This window comes from Bombus pyrosoma, linkage group LG1 (assembly GCF_014825855.1).
Source record: "Bombus pyrosoma isolate SC7728 linkage group LG1, ASM1482585v1, whole genome shotgun sequence".
Taxonomy (NCBI): Eukaryota; Metazoa; Arthropoda; class Insecta; order Hymenoptera; family Apidae; genus Bombus; species Bombus pyrosoma.
Window position 1 is genome coordinate 7,324,212 of NC_057770.1, and position 14,408 is coordinate 7,338,619.

Consider the following 14,408-nt stretch of genomic DNA (forward strand, 5'->3'; position numbering starts at 1 on the left):
TGCTGTATCGCTGGTGTGAACGTGAATCTACAAATTGCGAAATAAAATCCCGCCCACGTCACAGACGTTGATGACGCGTTTCCAGGGGCTGATAGATACTCGATCGTCACACGGAAAATGTAAATTTTCGTAACATTCTACCCGGCGAATTTCATACCAAGCGTCAGCCTTTCGACGGCTGCGACGTGAAAGGCTAACGTTTGCAATTTGTATTCATTATATACGCGTTATTACTTTTCCATCGTTCAATAAATGAAAACAAAGAGTACGCCATAAACGTACGATACACTCGCAGTCGATAACCAGAGATATTCGTTTTGAAGCAGATAATTGAAGCAGACAATTGATAAACCGGTCAATCAAACTACATGCGAAGCTATTTCACGAACGAATTTAATAGTGTTTCCTATTATTTTCATTTCGTTGTTACTTCTAAAACGAGTTTCCACAAATTTTATTTCATGGGGAAAGTCTCTGTCGAAGCGATACGTACAATGATCAAGTACCCCGAATTTAGAACATTTACCACGATGAATGTTTCACTTCTTCGTAGAACAATTGCAAATCAAGCACGAATAATCAGTTCGAGTTTTTCGGACAATTACGTACCTGGCTGTCTTCCTCCCCTTTCCTTTCTTCTACGCGCACCATGTTCAACATGTGTGCAGAGATTTCGCTCACATTCAAACCGTGCTATTTAGTTGTAATCTGCCACGATTGGATTCAATCTGCTTACAGGCCGTTTGATATCGAGGAGGTCATTGCTGTAATTGATCTCGAAACGCAATCGCATTGTTAATTATCAAGATAATTAATGGAACACAGTCGTGAGCGAGTCAGAGGTCGGATAAACTGAGAATATCTTGGCACGCGTTCGCGCAGCAAAACACGCAGATTATTCGTCCAGATTATTTTTATTCGTCTGTACCGGGTCCTTTTCGCGTCTTCTCTTCACGATCGAATACAGGACACCTTGGGACGTTTGAACATCGTCGTTTCAGAGCGACAGTAACGCAACTGCGAAAAGGTGATTTTCCGGGAGACGAAGAAAACGAACTTCATCTAACAAAACTCGTAATTAAGTAACGAAAGAAACGCTTCATAATATTAGGATAAACGACATTGATTGCATTTTTAAGTTACTTCTAAGTATATCTGCAAAGATAAGGACTACAAATTGCTAGGAAGCGCGATAGCCAAAAACGAATATTTCAATAACCACGTTGTCGTTATCCAGTGGCCAGGAACATTCGGAACATTATGAAACTTTTATGGTGGAAAGATTGATATATCTGAGACCAGCAAACACATTTATCAAAAAATTTGCGAATTTCCAGTTATAATAGTTATAATTGTATAGTTATTATTGCGATACATCGTTTCCGAACCATCTTATCAATCAAAGTGGACCGTACCACTTAGGAGAAGTAATATGCCAGTCTTTTTTTTTTAGCAATTTTTTCTTCTTTTATTCAGCAAAGCAAAGTGATCGGGCTAAAAGGGCTGATAAATAGCTTTCAAGTGTAATCCTTTAATTAATATCGATCGATTTCCACAGGGAAGTACGTTTCTAATTGTAGCAATTTTTATTCTCTCATGAGATACATAAATATTTATTTCTCTTATTTACGCAGAGTTTTATGTAGGTTTCCAAAAGCTTTTCGTCGGGAAACTCTTATCGATGGAACAAGTTGTACGTAGTAATTAGTTTTAACAAGTCGTTCCGCCTTTTAATCCAAATACGAAATTTTATTTCTACAGCGCTTTTCAGCAATCTTCCCTCTATTCAGACTTTAAATTGATTAAATTTATGAACTACCGTTTGTTATTTATTTATAACTCCGGATTCTAGAAAAACAAGGAAGATAATAAGTGTAATAATAACGTTACGTGTAGAGATATCGTTAAACAAACAGCTTTCAATCATAAGACGAAGTTATTCTGTATAATTGTTTTTCTAGAAAGATAATAAATATATTTAGGTCAAGATTGCTGGTTGAAGTACGAGCAATGAATTATTTATAACGTTTTGTCTACCACTATCTTCGATGTAAAATTTTCCTACTCTCTTCCGATCAATTTTTCTGCTAACAAAAGTTGTTTCGTGATTGCCTGAGCGTGCAATTTTGTTTCGCTATTGTTTCATCGGATTTTTTATAACTCGAATTTTTTGTTCACTTTTAGTGAGCACGTGCACTGGATTTTCCATTGTAGCTGTTAAACAGACATGCTACATTATTTTACACGTTGTATATGTTATTTAAAAATTGTTAAAATGTAGATATTTTCGATGAAATTTCTTCAACAGCGTATGCACCAGGAAACCTGAGATCAGCGTGTAATTATAAACTCATTATCTTTTTCGCAATGCCTGCGAACATTCTTTATAACTTTTTGCTGTCTCATTTGGCTCATTATCCTAAAGGTATATCGGTGAAATTTTGACGAACTAACTGTTTCTCCGGTAATTTCGGTCAATTATCAACCCCTGTACGAGAGCAGTGTTTTAATAATCAAGCGCGTCGTACTTCTTCCAGTGAATTTTCCATCCACCTATGGTACTAACGTAATTATTTAATCAAAACTTTCTACAATTTGCCCAAACATCGCTCTAAACGTATTCCCGTCTACTAAACGGTAAAAGCTACGAATACTTTTCAATAATTCTAAGATAACGAAATTACTGTTCGAATAGTCCAGCAAATTCCCCTAGTCGATAAGCGAAAATCTCTCTTTATCGAATCGAAAGTATTTAATTACTCCGGCTACGTTCTATCCTTACGGATTTCATATTGTTTTAAGCCTGCAAGTAATTATAGGGATGGATCTCAGGGAATGAAACGAAATACGATCCGCGGCATTATTAAAAGCTGAGGTTACCAGCAGATGGAATATGGAAATATCCTGGAATACGAAATATAAGGGAAATAATGCGGTTTTACGATTTTCGAATAATCAGGCTCTTAAGCGACTTTCGCGTTAATTAAAGCGAATGAAATTTCGTTTGTAGCTCGATAAATTTTCGAGAATTCCTCGGATTAACGATGCTAATTGGTTTATAACTTACAAACAGACGAAATATTGACTAACTTGACGAGGAAAGATGAAATATTGAAGGCGCAATCCTATTTTATCCTTCGCGTATGCATGCATAATGCTGTTTAAAGGAATCTACGTATAGAACGTTCGTACTACTTTGCAAGACAAAATGTAATTACGAGATGAATGTTGAGTAAAATGGTATTTAAATACGGAGAAAGAGAAAGAGAGAGAAAAGTAGAAGTATTCTCTTGTTACATGTAGGATTATATTCTGTTTTAGTAAATAATTTAATAAAGACATCGTTCAACAAATTAGTGGAAATTATTGAATTAATGAAACACAACACTCGAGAAGTCAACTTATTTATGTACCTTCAATATTTATATAATGTAAAATATATTTCACACGATAAATAATGATGCATAGTTATTTGTGTATATCAGTATACATTGATGTATATTAATATAACAAACGATATTGGAAACACTGTGGTATAGATACAGCCTACGTGTTAAAACGCAAACGAAATCCTATTAAACGTGTACTTACGTTAACATAGATTGTATTAGGCTTTAAGCGCCGTTAAAATAAATACTACATGTGTATAAATACATATATACGCATACAATGATATCTAATAATACAGTAAATGAAATTTGGTATTATATTCATTTGACGAATAACAACAATATTTTATGACAGATTATTAGCGAATATTCTGAGAAACAATAGAGAATAATTTTGTTACAACCTTCCAGGCGCTATAATTATCATATTGACTTCATTAAAATGTAACAAACCGAGTAAAAGTATGGAAATATTAATTATTATTGATTACATCGCATGGTTCGTCATTGCGAAACATTTAAATACCATAAGCTTCATTCAGACGTAATTTTCCTTATTTAATTGCTTACATAGAACGTGTAGGAACACTCACGTCTAATTAAAATTATTTAATTATTACCCCGAAGAATCATACCTCTTCTCGTATTGTCCAAATTAATATAAATGCAATTAATCGAGCTATAATTAATTTAATAGGTAAATATCCACGATTAAATTCAGAGATAAATAAATCTCTAGTAAATTCATATAAAGTTAATGTTAGTTCTTCTCTAAGGAGGAGTATCGGTAGTATAGTTTAAAGGAAATAAAGAAAGTTTTGGAGCAATTTGGAAATTAACTTTTCTTCTTATTTCATTAATCTCTCTCTATGTTTAAATAATATTTCCATTTTAACACTGAGATTTTGAAATTAGTTAAAAATTAACGTCTCTGCAGTTTATCAATTTCATTAATTTTCGTTTGAATAAGTTTTTATATTCAATTAATATTTCTCTTTCGACAAATTCTATTTCTCGTGGGATAGTCTCGTTTGAAGATCGCTTCGTTGAATGGAGGGTCATTGAGATAACCAAAATAGGCGAGAACTATTAAAAGCCACCCTCGAAACGCTAGAATACTCGAGGATTATACAACCCTAAAGTGGTCCGGCAAAAGTCGTCTCTTTAGCATTTACATTATCCCTCTTTTTCTTTATTTTTTTCGTCTGGCACAATTAAATGGGCACAAGGGAATCGTTCCTTTCATTCGTCCCTTGCCAGAGCGATGGCGTTTTTTTTATCATCGTTTTTAGCGAACCTTTCGTCTCGTTCAAAGAGTTCTAATTAAAAATTGTGTATCGGATGGAACACAGAAGATGTAAATTGCAATCACGAAACGTGGGTTGATTATTTATTTTCAAGGAATGATCAGCAAAAAAATATCGTAAATGTAAAATGAGATTCGTATCGGTTTATAAATATCGTTCTGCGAAATAAAATTTGTATCAAACGTAGAGAGGATGTCATTCAGAGATACATCATACATCAGTAACACAAGTATCTAACTTTTTTCAACAGATGTACAATATTTTTCTCGATGGTAATTAAAATCTTTCAATTTTCATCTCCATCGTCAAACACAATCGATTTTGATCTTCTTACAAAGAAATTGACAATCCCATTGTGTAATAAATATCTCAATAACAACTATAGCAGTTTTCGAACAGACAACTTGGCATCTTTGTTTTTCTATAAATCAGTCGCCGTAATCCTGATCAATGATACAAATCGAAACTGCTGTCGCAATATTTCAATGTCGCAATTACACGAAGGAGAGGCTCGCGCAAAAGTGGAACGTTCCGAATGATGGGACGACGTTGCGCATAAAAGTAAGGGAGTCGATGGAACGTGAAATGGAGTTGAGACAGTTAAGCCTGTCGATAAATTTTGCATCGCGTAAAAAGGAGGCAAGGGAGAGCGAGCGGCGGTCGGATAACTTTTAGGTTAATTAGACGTTTATTCTCGCGGTGATCGTTCGTGCAAGACATCGAGTCGTTCCCTTTGTTCGACGAAGTTGCGAATATTCGAAGGACGATACGAGGGCGATAAAGGAGCCTCCGCGAATCCCAGGACGGCCCTTCTTTCAGCATTTCCACTTTACTTTCCTTCGAGCCTTCTCTATCTTTCCGTAATCCGGCTTGTTTGCGCTGTTTGAGAAATCGCTCGTCGTCGACTTCGTTCGCAAACTTCCAGGCGTTGAATAAATTTCTCAGCATCGGTTCGACGATCGTTTCGAGGTTATGCGTCGTTGCTCGAAGAGCAATTCCAAGTAAGGATAAGAATGTATATATATATATAGACGAAGAATTTCCGATAGTTAACATTCTATAATTAAAACTTTGATTTCTTATGCGGGTAGAAGATCGTATTTGATCGAAGTTTCTTGCTTCGATTTGAAATCTAAGAATATTCGTATTATTAATCATCCCGCGATGATATGGGTGGCTGAGGTGAAGATGGCATTTTCATTGCTTAATTTCTCCGAAACGAAGCTTTCGGACCTTGCGATTTCTGCACCTGAAAATGCTATAAGATTACGATTGCCCAAATGCTGTCTGCTTCGTTCAATTTAGCTCTGAATACAACGAGGATGAAATGAGCTCATAAAATGATGCTTTCAGCGACTCATATTTCGTACGTGTTAGATTTTTCCTAAGTAAGTGAATTTTTTTTAGTGTGATATATATAATAACTTAAACGCGACCGTGTAGGTGTATCGCGTGGCTCCTATGTTTTACATACGTTTGAGATAGGATCTCGTGTCATTTGCCAATGGTAGGTAATCCACTGAGAAGTCTCGAAAATTTAGGATTCGAAATGATTATACTTCTCTAAGGGCTGGATAATTTCTCTATCTGTTTTTCGAAAGATCATAATCTTGTGAAGGTAGGTAGAACACTACGATAACTTCCTTAAATATTTGCTTAGTACAAAACCGTGTACCTTCAAACAAATTCCAATTGTTTCGTAACTTTCCGACAAATTTTTAGTTTTGTTGCAAAAAAATTTAAACATTTGACCGAGGTACCACCCGTATAGTAAATTAGGAACTGTAACGAGTACCTCAGAACTTTTTCAGAATTTTTTAAAACCAAAAACAGTAAGAGATCAGGCCAGGAACTGAAAGACCCGTAATGCTGACCGCGCTAGTGAAAGTGAAAAATCATATTGCCGGCGTTGAAACAACTTTGTTTCATTTTCGAAAGGAGATAATTTTCGACAGTTATAGAATGGAGAAAAAGAAAACTGATCGTCTTGTACTCACATTTTGTAACTACGAAAAATATTTGTACAGCGTAAGATTCTTCCTAAAATTGGTTAATTTAAGCTGATTAATTTAATTTGGAGTTTATTGATGAGTACTAGTTTGATGGATACTATATGTTTAGGGAAATACTCACCAGATATTACAATATGATTGACATTCCATCAGATTCAATAGGCTGGCTACGTGCTATCTATAATTAATAGCTATTTAATCGTATTCGGTATTATACTGGTTTGAGACTGATGGTGTACCTGATAGCTTCGTTACAATATCCCCGAAGGAGAGAAAGAGAAAGATTCAGGGATATTAATATACTATATATATATAGCACATCTGAGTATCTCCAATTGTTGAGATTAACGAGTTTTTGATTAGCGCAATTTTGAGATGAAGAGGAAATGTTAAGTATTAGTAATAGTAATAATTAGTAAAATCTACGTTTCTCGATAGGGTCGAGTAAATTACTAAATTTTAATTAATCTCAAGCAAGTTTAATCTCTGAAAACAGTCTTGATTAGTCGTCGATCTGAGCTTCCTAGGTATTGATTTAAAACTTGAAATTTCTTTGAAATTTCTTGAGAACTAAAAATTTATCTGTAATATTTCAATCTTGTAAACTGCGATTAATTCGATTTCATTCAACTTTTTGACCAAAAATCGACAACTAACGAAAGATCGGAAAATCAGCACCGACTGACGTTACTTTTTCGCTAGCTGAATATCTCGTTCTTTAGAAATCGTTACGAATAAAGGAAAGATTGCTCTTGTGACTTTTTGACATTCCAAAAATGTCACCTTGTTGTTTGCATGAAGTGAAAGTAACGAAAAAATAATTGAGAAATGCAGAGAGATCAGAGAACGTTCTGTTAATGCGGGTGTTGAATAACACAACTACAAATCTAGGTTCATTCAGGCATAACCTTGATGGATTCTTAACTAGTCAACTATGAACAATTTCACGCGACAAGCCTATAATACTACTTCTAGTACAATTGACATCGGACAAATATCACCACTCACGATATTAAACCTAATCTAATTCACTAATCACTTCTAACAAAATCTAATTTCCTAAAAACAGCACATAAACGTTACGCACGCTACCTAATCCTGGGAATGTATTCTTCGGATGCATTCGTTCGACAACATAAAAACGTTCCAGATGCTTCCTTACATGATTCTATCACCTGCCCTAATTTTCGCGAGGGGCAATTAGTTTAATTAAACGACGGATTGCATATGAATGTAAGAATTGAATTACGAAGGAGGTTGTAAAACGTAGAAAACCTTTTTCAAAGTCTTAAACTGAAAATTGTAATCTCAAATTGCACCAAAATTACGAACGTAATTATGAACTTTTTTTACTAACCTATTTAAGATACTAAAATTGTTAAATTACGATTTCTTTATTACGGCGAGGAAATGCACGTTAATGAAGATTAAGACATGATAACGTTGTCAAGAAATGAAATAACGAAACCATTCTTGGATAATTAATTTTCACGTCGTTATAAAATCCCCTAGTTTCAGAAGTTGTTATAAAATTATTACAAATTTGATAAAACACCAATAACGTTATTACAAATTTTTTACTTATACTAAACGCAATTTTGTCTTGATTCGTCTATTTTAATTCACAAACTTCTCGAAACTCTTTTAACATGATTTATCCTTTACGCTTGGGCTGGTCGTTTTGTTTTTCGTTATCGCCATTCGAGGGTCATCAGAATGAGCGATCTGAAAATCCCCGGGATACTAATTTTCCTCTAAATTAAAGTACGCTCTCCTGTTCTGGACACATTTATAAGATGCGCAACCATTTTTCATCGTGAAGGTGTAGCTTCGTCAGCGTCTCCTGCTTACTTCTCCCCTTTCGGCCAACTTTTTAACAAGTATACTGAAGGACCATGCCGGCGGCGGTAATTACGGGCCTAACTCTTCGTCAGTTTAAAGATTTACACGAACGCTGGTTACGATTCGACCGCATTTTCAGCTACACCCTTTTACGCCCTCGAGTATCCCGGACCGCGATAATAATGAGTTTAAGCTTCTATTGGCTTGAGAGCTTAGCTAACTGAGACTCGTTAAATAATCCGCAGATAATGGCGTTAAGGGATAGGCTTTTTTTCGAGACGGAACGAGAGACTTTTCTATCTTCCATCGGTGCAAAGGTGAAGGTAAACTTACAAATAAATTAATGTTATTTTTGAAAAAGAAGTTTGAGTTAGTTTCGGTTTATTGTTATTTAACACAGGGTGATATTTATTATTTAATAACATGTTATTATCATTATCCTGTTTGGTTCTCAAGTTATAGATAGATAAGGCTCTTATACGAGATAGAGAAGGTTGTTTCAAAGTGATAGAAAGACTATCACGATTTAATCCTGGGCTAATACCTCGACGAGTCGTCCATTTTAATGTAGAGTTCAGCAAATCCTAAATAAACAATTTCAATTTTATATGATACACGAATCTGTTCATCTCGCGAAAAGATGACGAGAAATGCTTTTGACTTTATGAATTTAATAATAATCTTCTATAAATCTAGCGTTATACGATTCTATCAGCTTCGATGAATGGTCGAGATTAGTAAACCAACTAAAAATCGGAAAAAATGAGATCGCTTTTTATACACATAATCGAGTTATTGAAATTTGAGGATGTTAGTGTACGCTATTCGCTTTGAACAACTGCATCGCAATGAACGTTTTTACTTACATCTGCAAGTTGAGTTTTTCCCCCGTACAGAAATTTGCAAGTCTCTTTATCGGTGGCCCTCGTGAATTTTCAACAGTAATCTCACAAAGCAAGCTTCCGTATAACTTGTAGTACGTGTTGACTACGTTTTGTTTTTAGAGCTTATTGCAGTGTACAATCCGATAGAAGTTGAGAACAAAGGAGTATTAATCGGTCTAAATATCGTATCTCTTATGATACTCCACTACTACTGTGCTTCGTTTGCTTCAGTTTAATAAATAGGATGCTTCTCGTTTTAGAGTTCTGCATATCTCATAATTTACAATATGCTTTTACTTTACACGTCCCTTTCCTTGCGAATTTATCTTTATGAACCGAGACAAATTCAGAACAATTTTTTATTATAATATATATATATATATATATATATATATTGTACATATAGTTATTGTAATTTTTAATGCACTTGTATTCCTTAACGATTACACATTGTTCATATGTTCAGAGTTAATAGCGTTCTTTGAATTATGTTATTCAAGAATTTCCAGAGAAAATAGGAGAAGATACAAAATTGCTCACATCTTCCATGCATTTCCCTTTACGGTAATTTCTTCACGATCTTTTAGAAGATAAAAAGACGAGAATACATGTTACGTGTTGATAGTAATTTTGGATAGTAATATCATATAATTCTGGAATATTCGAGATTAATATTATACGGTTGCTTAATAAATTTGATGCAATTTGTTGAAATTGTATTTACCTACACATTGATTACCTGCCTCGGTTTGTTTCTGTTTCGTAGTCACAAAATTTGGTCCCGCTAAGGTTATACCAGTTGAAGAGACACAGCCCAAGGAAGAAACGACGACAGAATCAACGAAGACGTGAGTATTTTCAGTAGTAAATGCTAACATTTCGACGATCTGAATACGGCGAATTGAATAACTTAAAATAGCCGAATGCCCTAAATACTAAATACTAAAATATTGAGACCAAATGCAAAAGTTCGCTATATAAAGCGCCGCGTGACATATTTTCTTATTTGTATCCATAGAATATTTTAACAAAAGTTGGCACATTCGATATATGAAATTTAAAGCTTGCAAATAAATAGAACATAATACATAATAGCAAATAATACATTAGTCTCGGAAAGTTCATAGAACCGGACGACTGTTTGCTCCAAAACCCGATGGTTGACCGTATTCGGATGTAAACGTATTCGTCTTAGGGGAATTCTCGAACACGAAAACTTCAACGGTCTGTTAACTTGGACGTTTCAGGAAGTCGAAAACCGGGGACGATTGCCGAGTGTGTCGGAAGTCGTTCGCGCCTGAAGAAGCCTCGAGAATCTGCTGCGAGTGCCAACACAAAGTTTGCGAGGACTGCGCTTGCTATTCAACGACAACGAATTCCGACGATCCGGTAGGCGTTTCAAATCTCTCTCCCTCCCTCTCTCTCTCTCTTGCATTATAGCCAAATCTATTTCGGGACGATCAATCGATAACTCCGGCAATTAATTTCGGATACCTGCCATCCGATAATTCCGGTAATTTCTACCTACGACAAAAGTGCATTCGAAAGGTCTCGTGGAATGTATAGGACACATTCAGTGGTCGAACGATGTACGATCTTTGGCTGCGTTTAAAGAAAGGATCGAGGAACCGCGTTAAATACAGGTGCGCAAATGAACGATGCGAATCTTTTACGGAAGCTCAAAATTTATCTGGAAAGCAATGCAGCAAGTTGTTCGATCAAAAAGTGTTGCTTTCCATGACTTTAAGCCATCTACCAGGCAAGCGATGAATTTCATCACAGCAAAATGCAGCGTCTTTGGACGAAATCCAAACGTCGAGTCATTTTTGTATCTTATTCGCTAATTGAAATTGTGTATCGTATAAGACGTGTTGCATCGATCGGAACAAGCGTATTCGAAGGAGTAACGTGAGGTGAATAAGCTGGCTGCTGCAACATGTCACAAACAGGACCCGTTACGATCTCTTTTGCCGCGAAAACAGCGTGTGGTTTACGCTGCCACGCAGCGATCTCACAGAAAGTCCTGCTTTCTCGACGCCCTGACGACTCGATCTTGTCTAAAGACACGACATTTTCCAGTGGTGGAATTCATCACTTGCCTGACAGATGGCTCAATGTCGTAGAGAGCAACGACGAATACTTTGATCGAACAACTCGCGGTATCTTTCTTTTAAATAAACTTGCAGTTTCATCGAAACATTTAATACTTGAATAACTTAATATCAACGACACGAATGAAAATGTTTCAGATTGATTGATCTTTTCCTCTACGTTTATGATTGATCGTAGATAATACCGAGGAATAAATCTGCAATTGTGAACATCTAAAGTCGCGTATTGTATATCTATTAAGAAAAATAAGCGGCAGCATCAAAATCAATAATCGAGTAATTAAAGTGGCACAGAAATGAGAAGCATTTATTAGAAACGGTAGATATAGCTTGTACACTGCGTGAAATAGAGGCTAAAGTAGGAAAGGAGAATTCTTTGCAACGGCGTATGCACGACTTTTATGGCGTTTAATTTTCTATGAATGCCACCGTCAACGATGTTCGTGGCTGCACATTTGTTTTTAATTAGAGGAAGCAAGGCAATTCCCGTAAAGGCATACGGTTCTTTATTCTTTCAAATACACCTTTCTTTGTTGTCTTAACATAAAAGATACGAATGGAAATATTTTTCTGCATCAGAGTTTCACAAACGCAATTTGACATTCTATTAGATACGAAAAATCTGTTCGGTTATTTTGATATATAAATTTTATAAGATAATCAATATCGTCTATCTCTGTGTCGATGATAGTTACGCCATTGGTTCACCGCCATTTTTAATTATCGTTATCCCTGTTTCCATCTATCTCGAATATCAGGAAGATTTAAAAAAGCGAGATAATAGCCTAACGGATGCACAATGCAATTTATTCTAATCTTCTTTTACCTATTTCCATTTTTTCCATTTTCATATTCTCTTCGCCATTGTCATTATATTCTATGTGATTTTGTTTTATCATTTTCTCTCATTGAATATTCTATATTCATTTTTACATCTTCATTTTATCTCTGTCTTCGTCGTTTCGTTTTATACGTTTCGTTTTCGTGTTCTATTTATATTCGTTCGTCTCATTCCTCGCGATGCCTCTCTATCAGCCATTCTTCGTGCTTTCTTATTTTTCCCTGTTACCTGTGTTTATTTGACGTACGTTCGGTTAGTCCTCTCGACTCGTTCGACCAAACAGCTTTAAAATTAATCAAAGCTGGATCATACGTACGTGTCTCGATGGTTTTGCGCTATGGTAGATTGCCACTGACGATTTATGCGGAACACATCCTTCTAGATATGAATTTTTAATTATTTCGTTGGTAATTCGCGAATTCACGTACAGTCAGATTACATTCATCGATTACGCTGACAGATAGACGTTAATACAAATTTATACCTCTCCTACCACAATAATCATAATCGTGTCTCATGATCAAAGTGCATATGTCTATGCAATAATTTATACCTTTATAAATACAAGTAAAAAGGCAGAATTAATATAGAAATTTGCTGCACCTGTCAAAAATTATTGCAGCCCCGATACTTTGCATATTCTACGTATTTTTGCGCACCTAAATCTCGCACAGATGCAAACAAATCCGCGGCCTACGCGCTAATAAAGCTTCGAAACATTTTCTATAAAAGACTTTTCTATGGCAAATATTAAAACACTTTTGTGGGTCGCTGTATATAAAATAGAGGTACCAGTTCAAAAACTGAATAATCCTTGTACTTTGCTTTTCATTAACAAATCTACGTAGACCGATAGTGAAACTTACCGTGCAGTCGTTGCTTACACAAAAGGTGTTTCATCGAATCGAATATCTGATCGAACAAACGACATCGTTTATCGGTTGGTCAGAGAGCGTTTTATTCGTCGCTTGGGATCGATTGGCCTACGTGAAAGTTTCACGAGCATGTCCTTTCAGTCGTCCTGGCGGTGCAGCGTGTGTCGACGAAAACTCGCGTCTCGGGACCAGCCGATCGTGACACAGGAATCGACCGATTCCTTACTCGAGGTGCCAGTTTTAGAGGCTCTCCAGAGGAGGCATAGCGACGCGAGACTCGGCTGTCAGAGCGGAAGTCAAATCGGCGGTCTCGGTTCCGGACTGGCACCCCCGAGGAGCCCGGAACTCAGGAGGCATTCGGATGTGTCACCCGCGAGTTTAAAGGAACTCGAGAAGGTAAGTTGGCCGTTATGTGACGTTTCTGAATTGTGCTTCTCAAACAATCGTGCTTCTCGACAATGAAACAGAATACATTGCCACATCTATTTTGTGCATCGTATTCATTTCAATCGGTCATGCTTAAGAAAGGATGTATGTGGTATCGATTGCAAGTTTGAATGGAGATTTTGATGAAAATCTTCTGCAAAAATAATAATATTTGTAATAATTACTTTGGTATTTTATTTTCCATCCTTTTAACTATCGTTATACTTGTAATACTTGTATTAAAAATACCGAGTTATATCGAGATGAAACGTCAATATTTCTCGCTTCGATTCAGCAACGAAATAATTCAATTTTCTAGGTATATTTTACTTCTTCTTGTTTATTTTTCCTAGCTCTTCTCTTCCAGACTAGGAAGGATAGATATATTTCTTTTTGGTATATTCTTATATGCTACGGTATACGCTTCTTCAACCATCAAGCTTGACATCTCTCGTATTTAACCTTCAGATTTAGAACTGACAACGTAAACTGCAGCTTAGAATGTTCCTCTTGCATCCCATATGCCTTTACTATTTATATTATAATTTTATAGATATATTTATTTAATTAGAAGGTGATTTATTATTATGTACCATTCTAAACACAATAAACGTCCATACGTTAGAAGAGCAACAGAAAGAACTATATTAATTTCTACGTAAATCATATCAGAATAAAGTAGAAAGATATTAACGAAGCAAGTATATAATAATTGGCGATT

General features: G+C 35.7%; 1 protein-coding gene and 1 long non-coding RNA gene across 8 annotated transcripts in view; one reads left to right on the forward strand and one right to left on the reverse strand.

Moving 5' to 3' along the window:
• The window catches only part of LOC122570674, a 153,068-nt gene that overhangs the window by 66,400 nt on the left and 72,260 nt on the right, over window positions 1-14,408 (reverse strand). The window lies entirely within an intron of this gene.
• The window catches only part of LOC122570603 (regulating synaptic membrane exocytosis protein 1), a 149,867-nt gene that overhangs the window by 65,159 nt on the left and 70,300 nt on the right, over window positions 1-14,408 (forward strand). For all 7 annotated transcript variants that reach the window (XR_006317862.1, XM_043733149.1, XM_043733129.1 and 4 more), the window contains 3 exons: window positions 10,201-10,282; window positions 10,682-10,823; window positions 13,403-13,657. Coding sequence is in view for 6 of the 7 variants with exons in the window: in XM_043733149.1 (XP_043589084.1) it covers window positions 10,201-10,282; window positions 10,682-10,823; window positions 13,403-13,657 (479 nt within the window). In the remaining variant the exon portion in view is untranslated. The remainder of the gene's footprint in view (window positions 1-10,200; window positions 10,283-10,681; window positions 10,824-13,402; window positions 13,658-14,408) is intronic.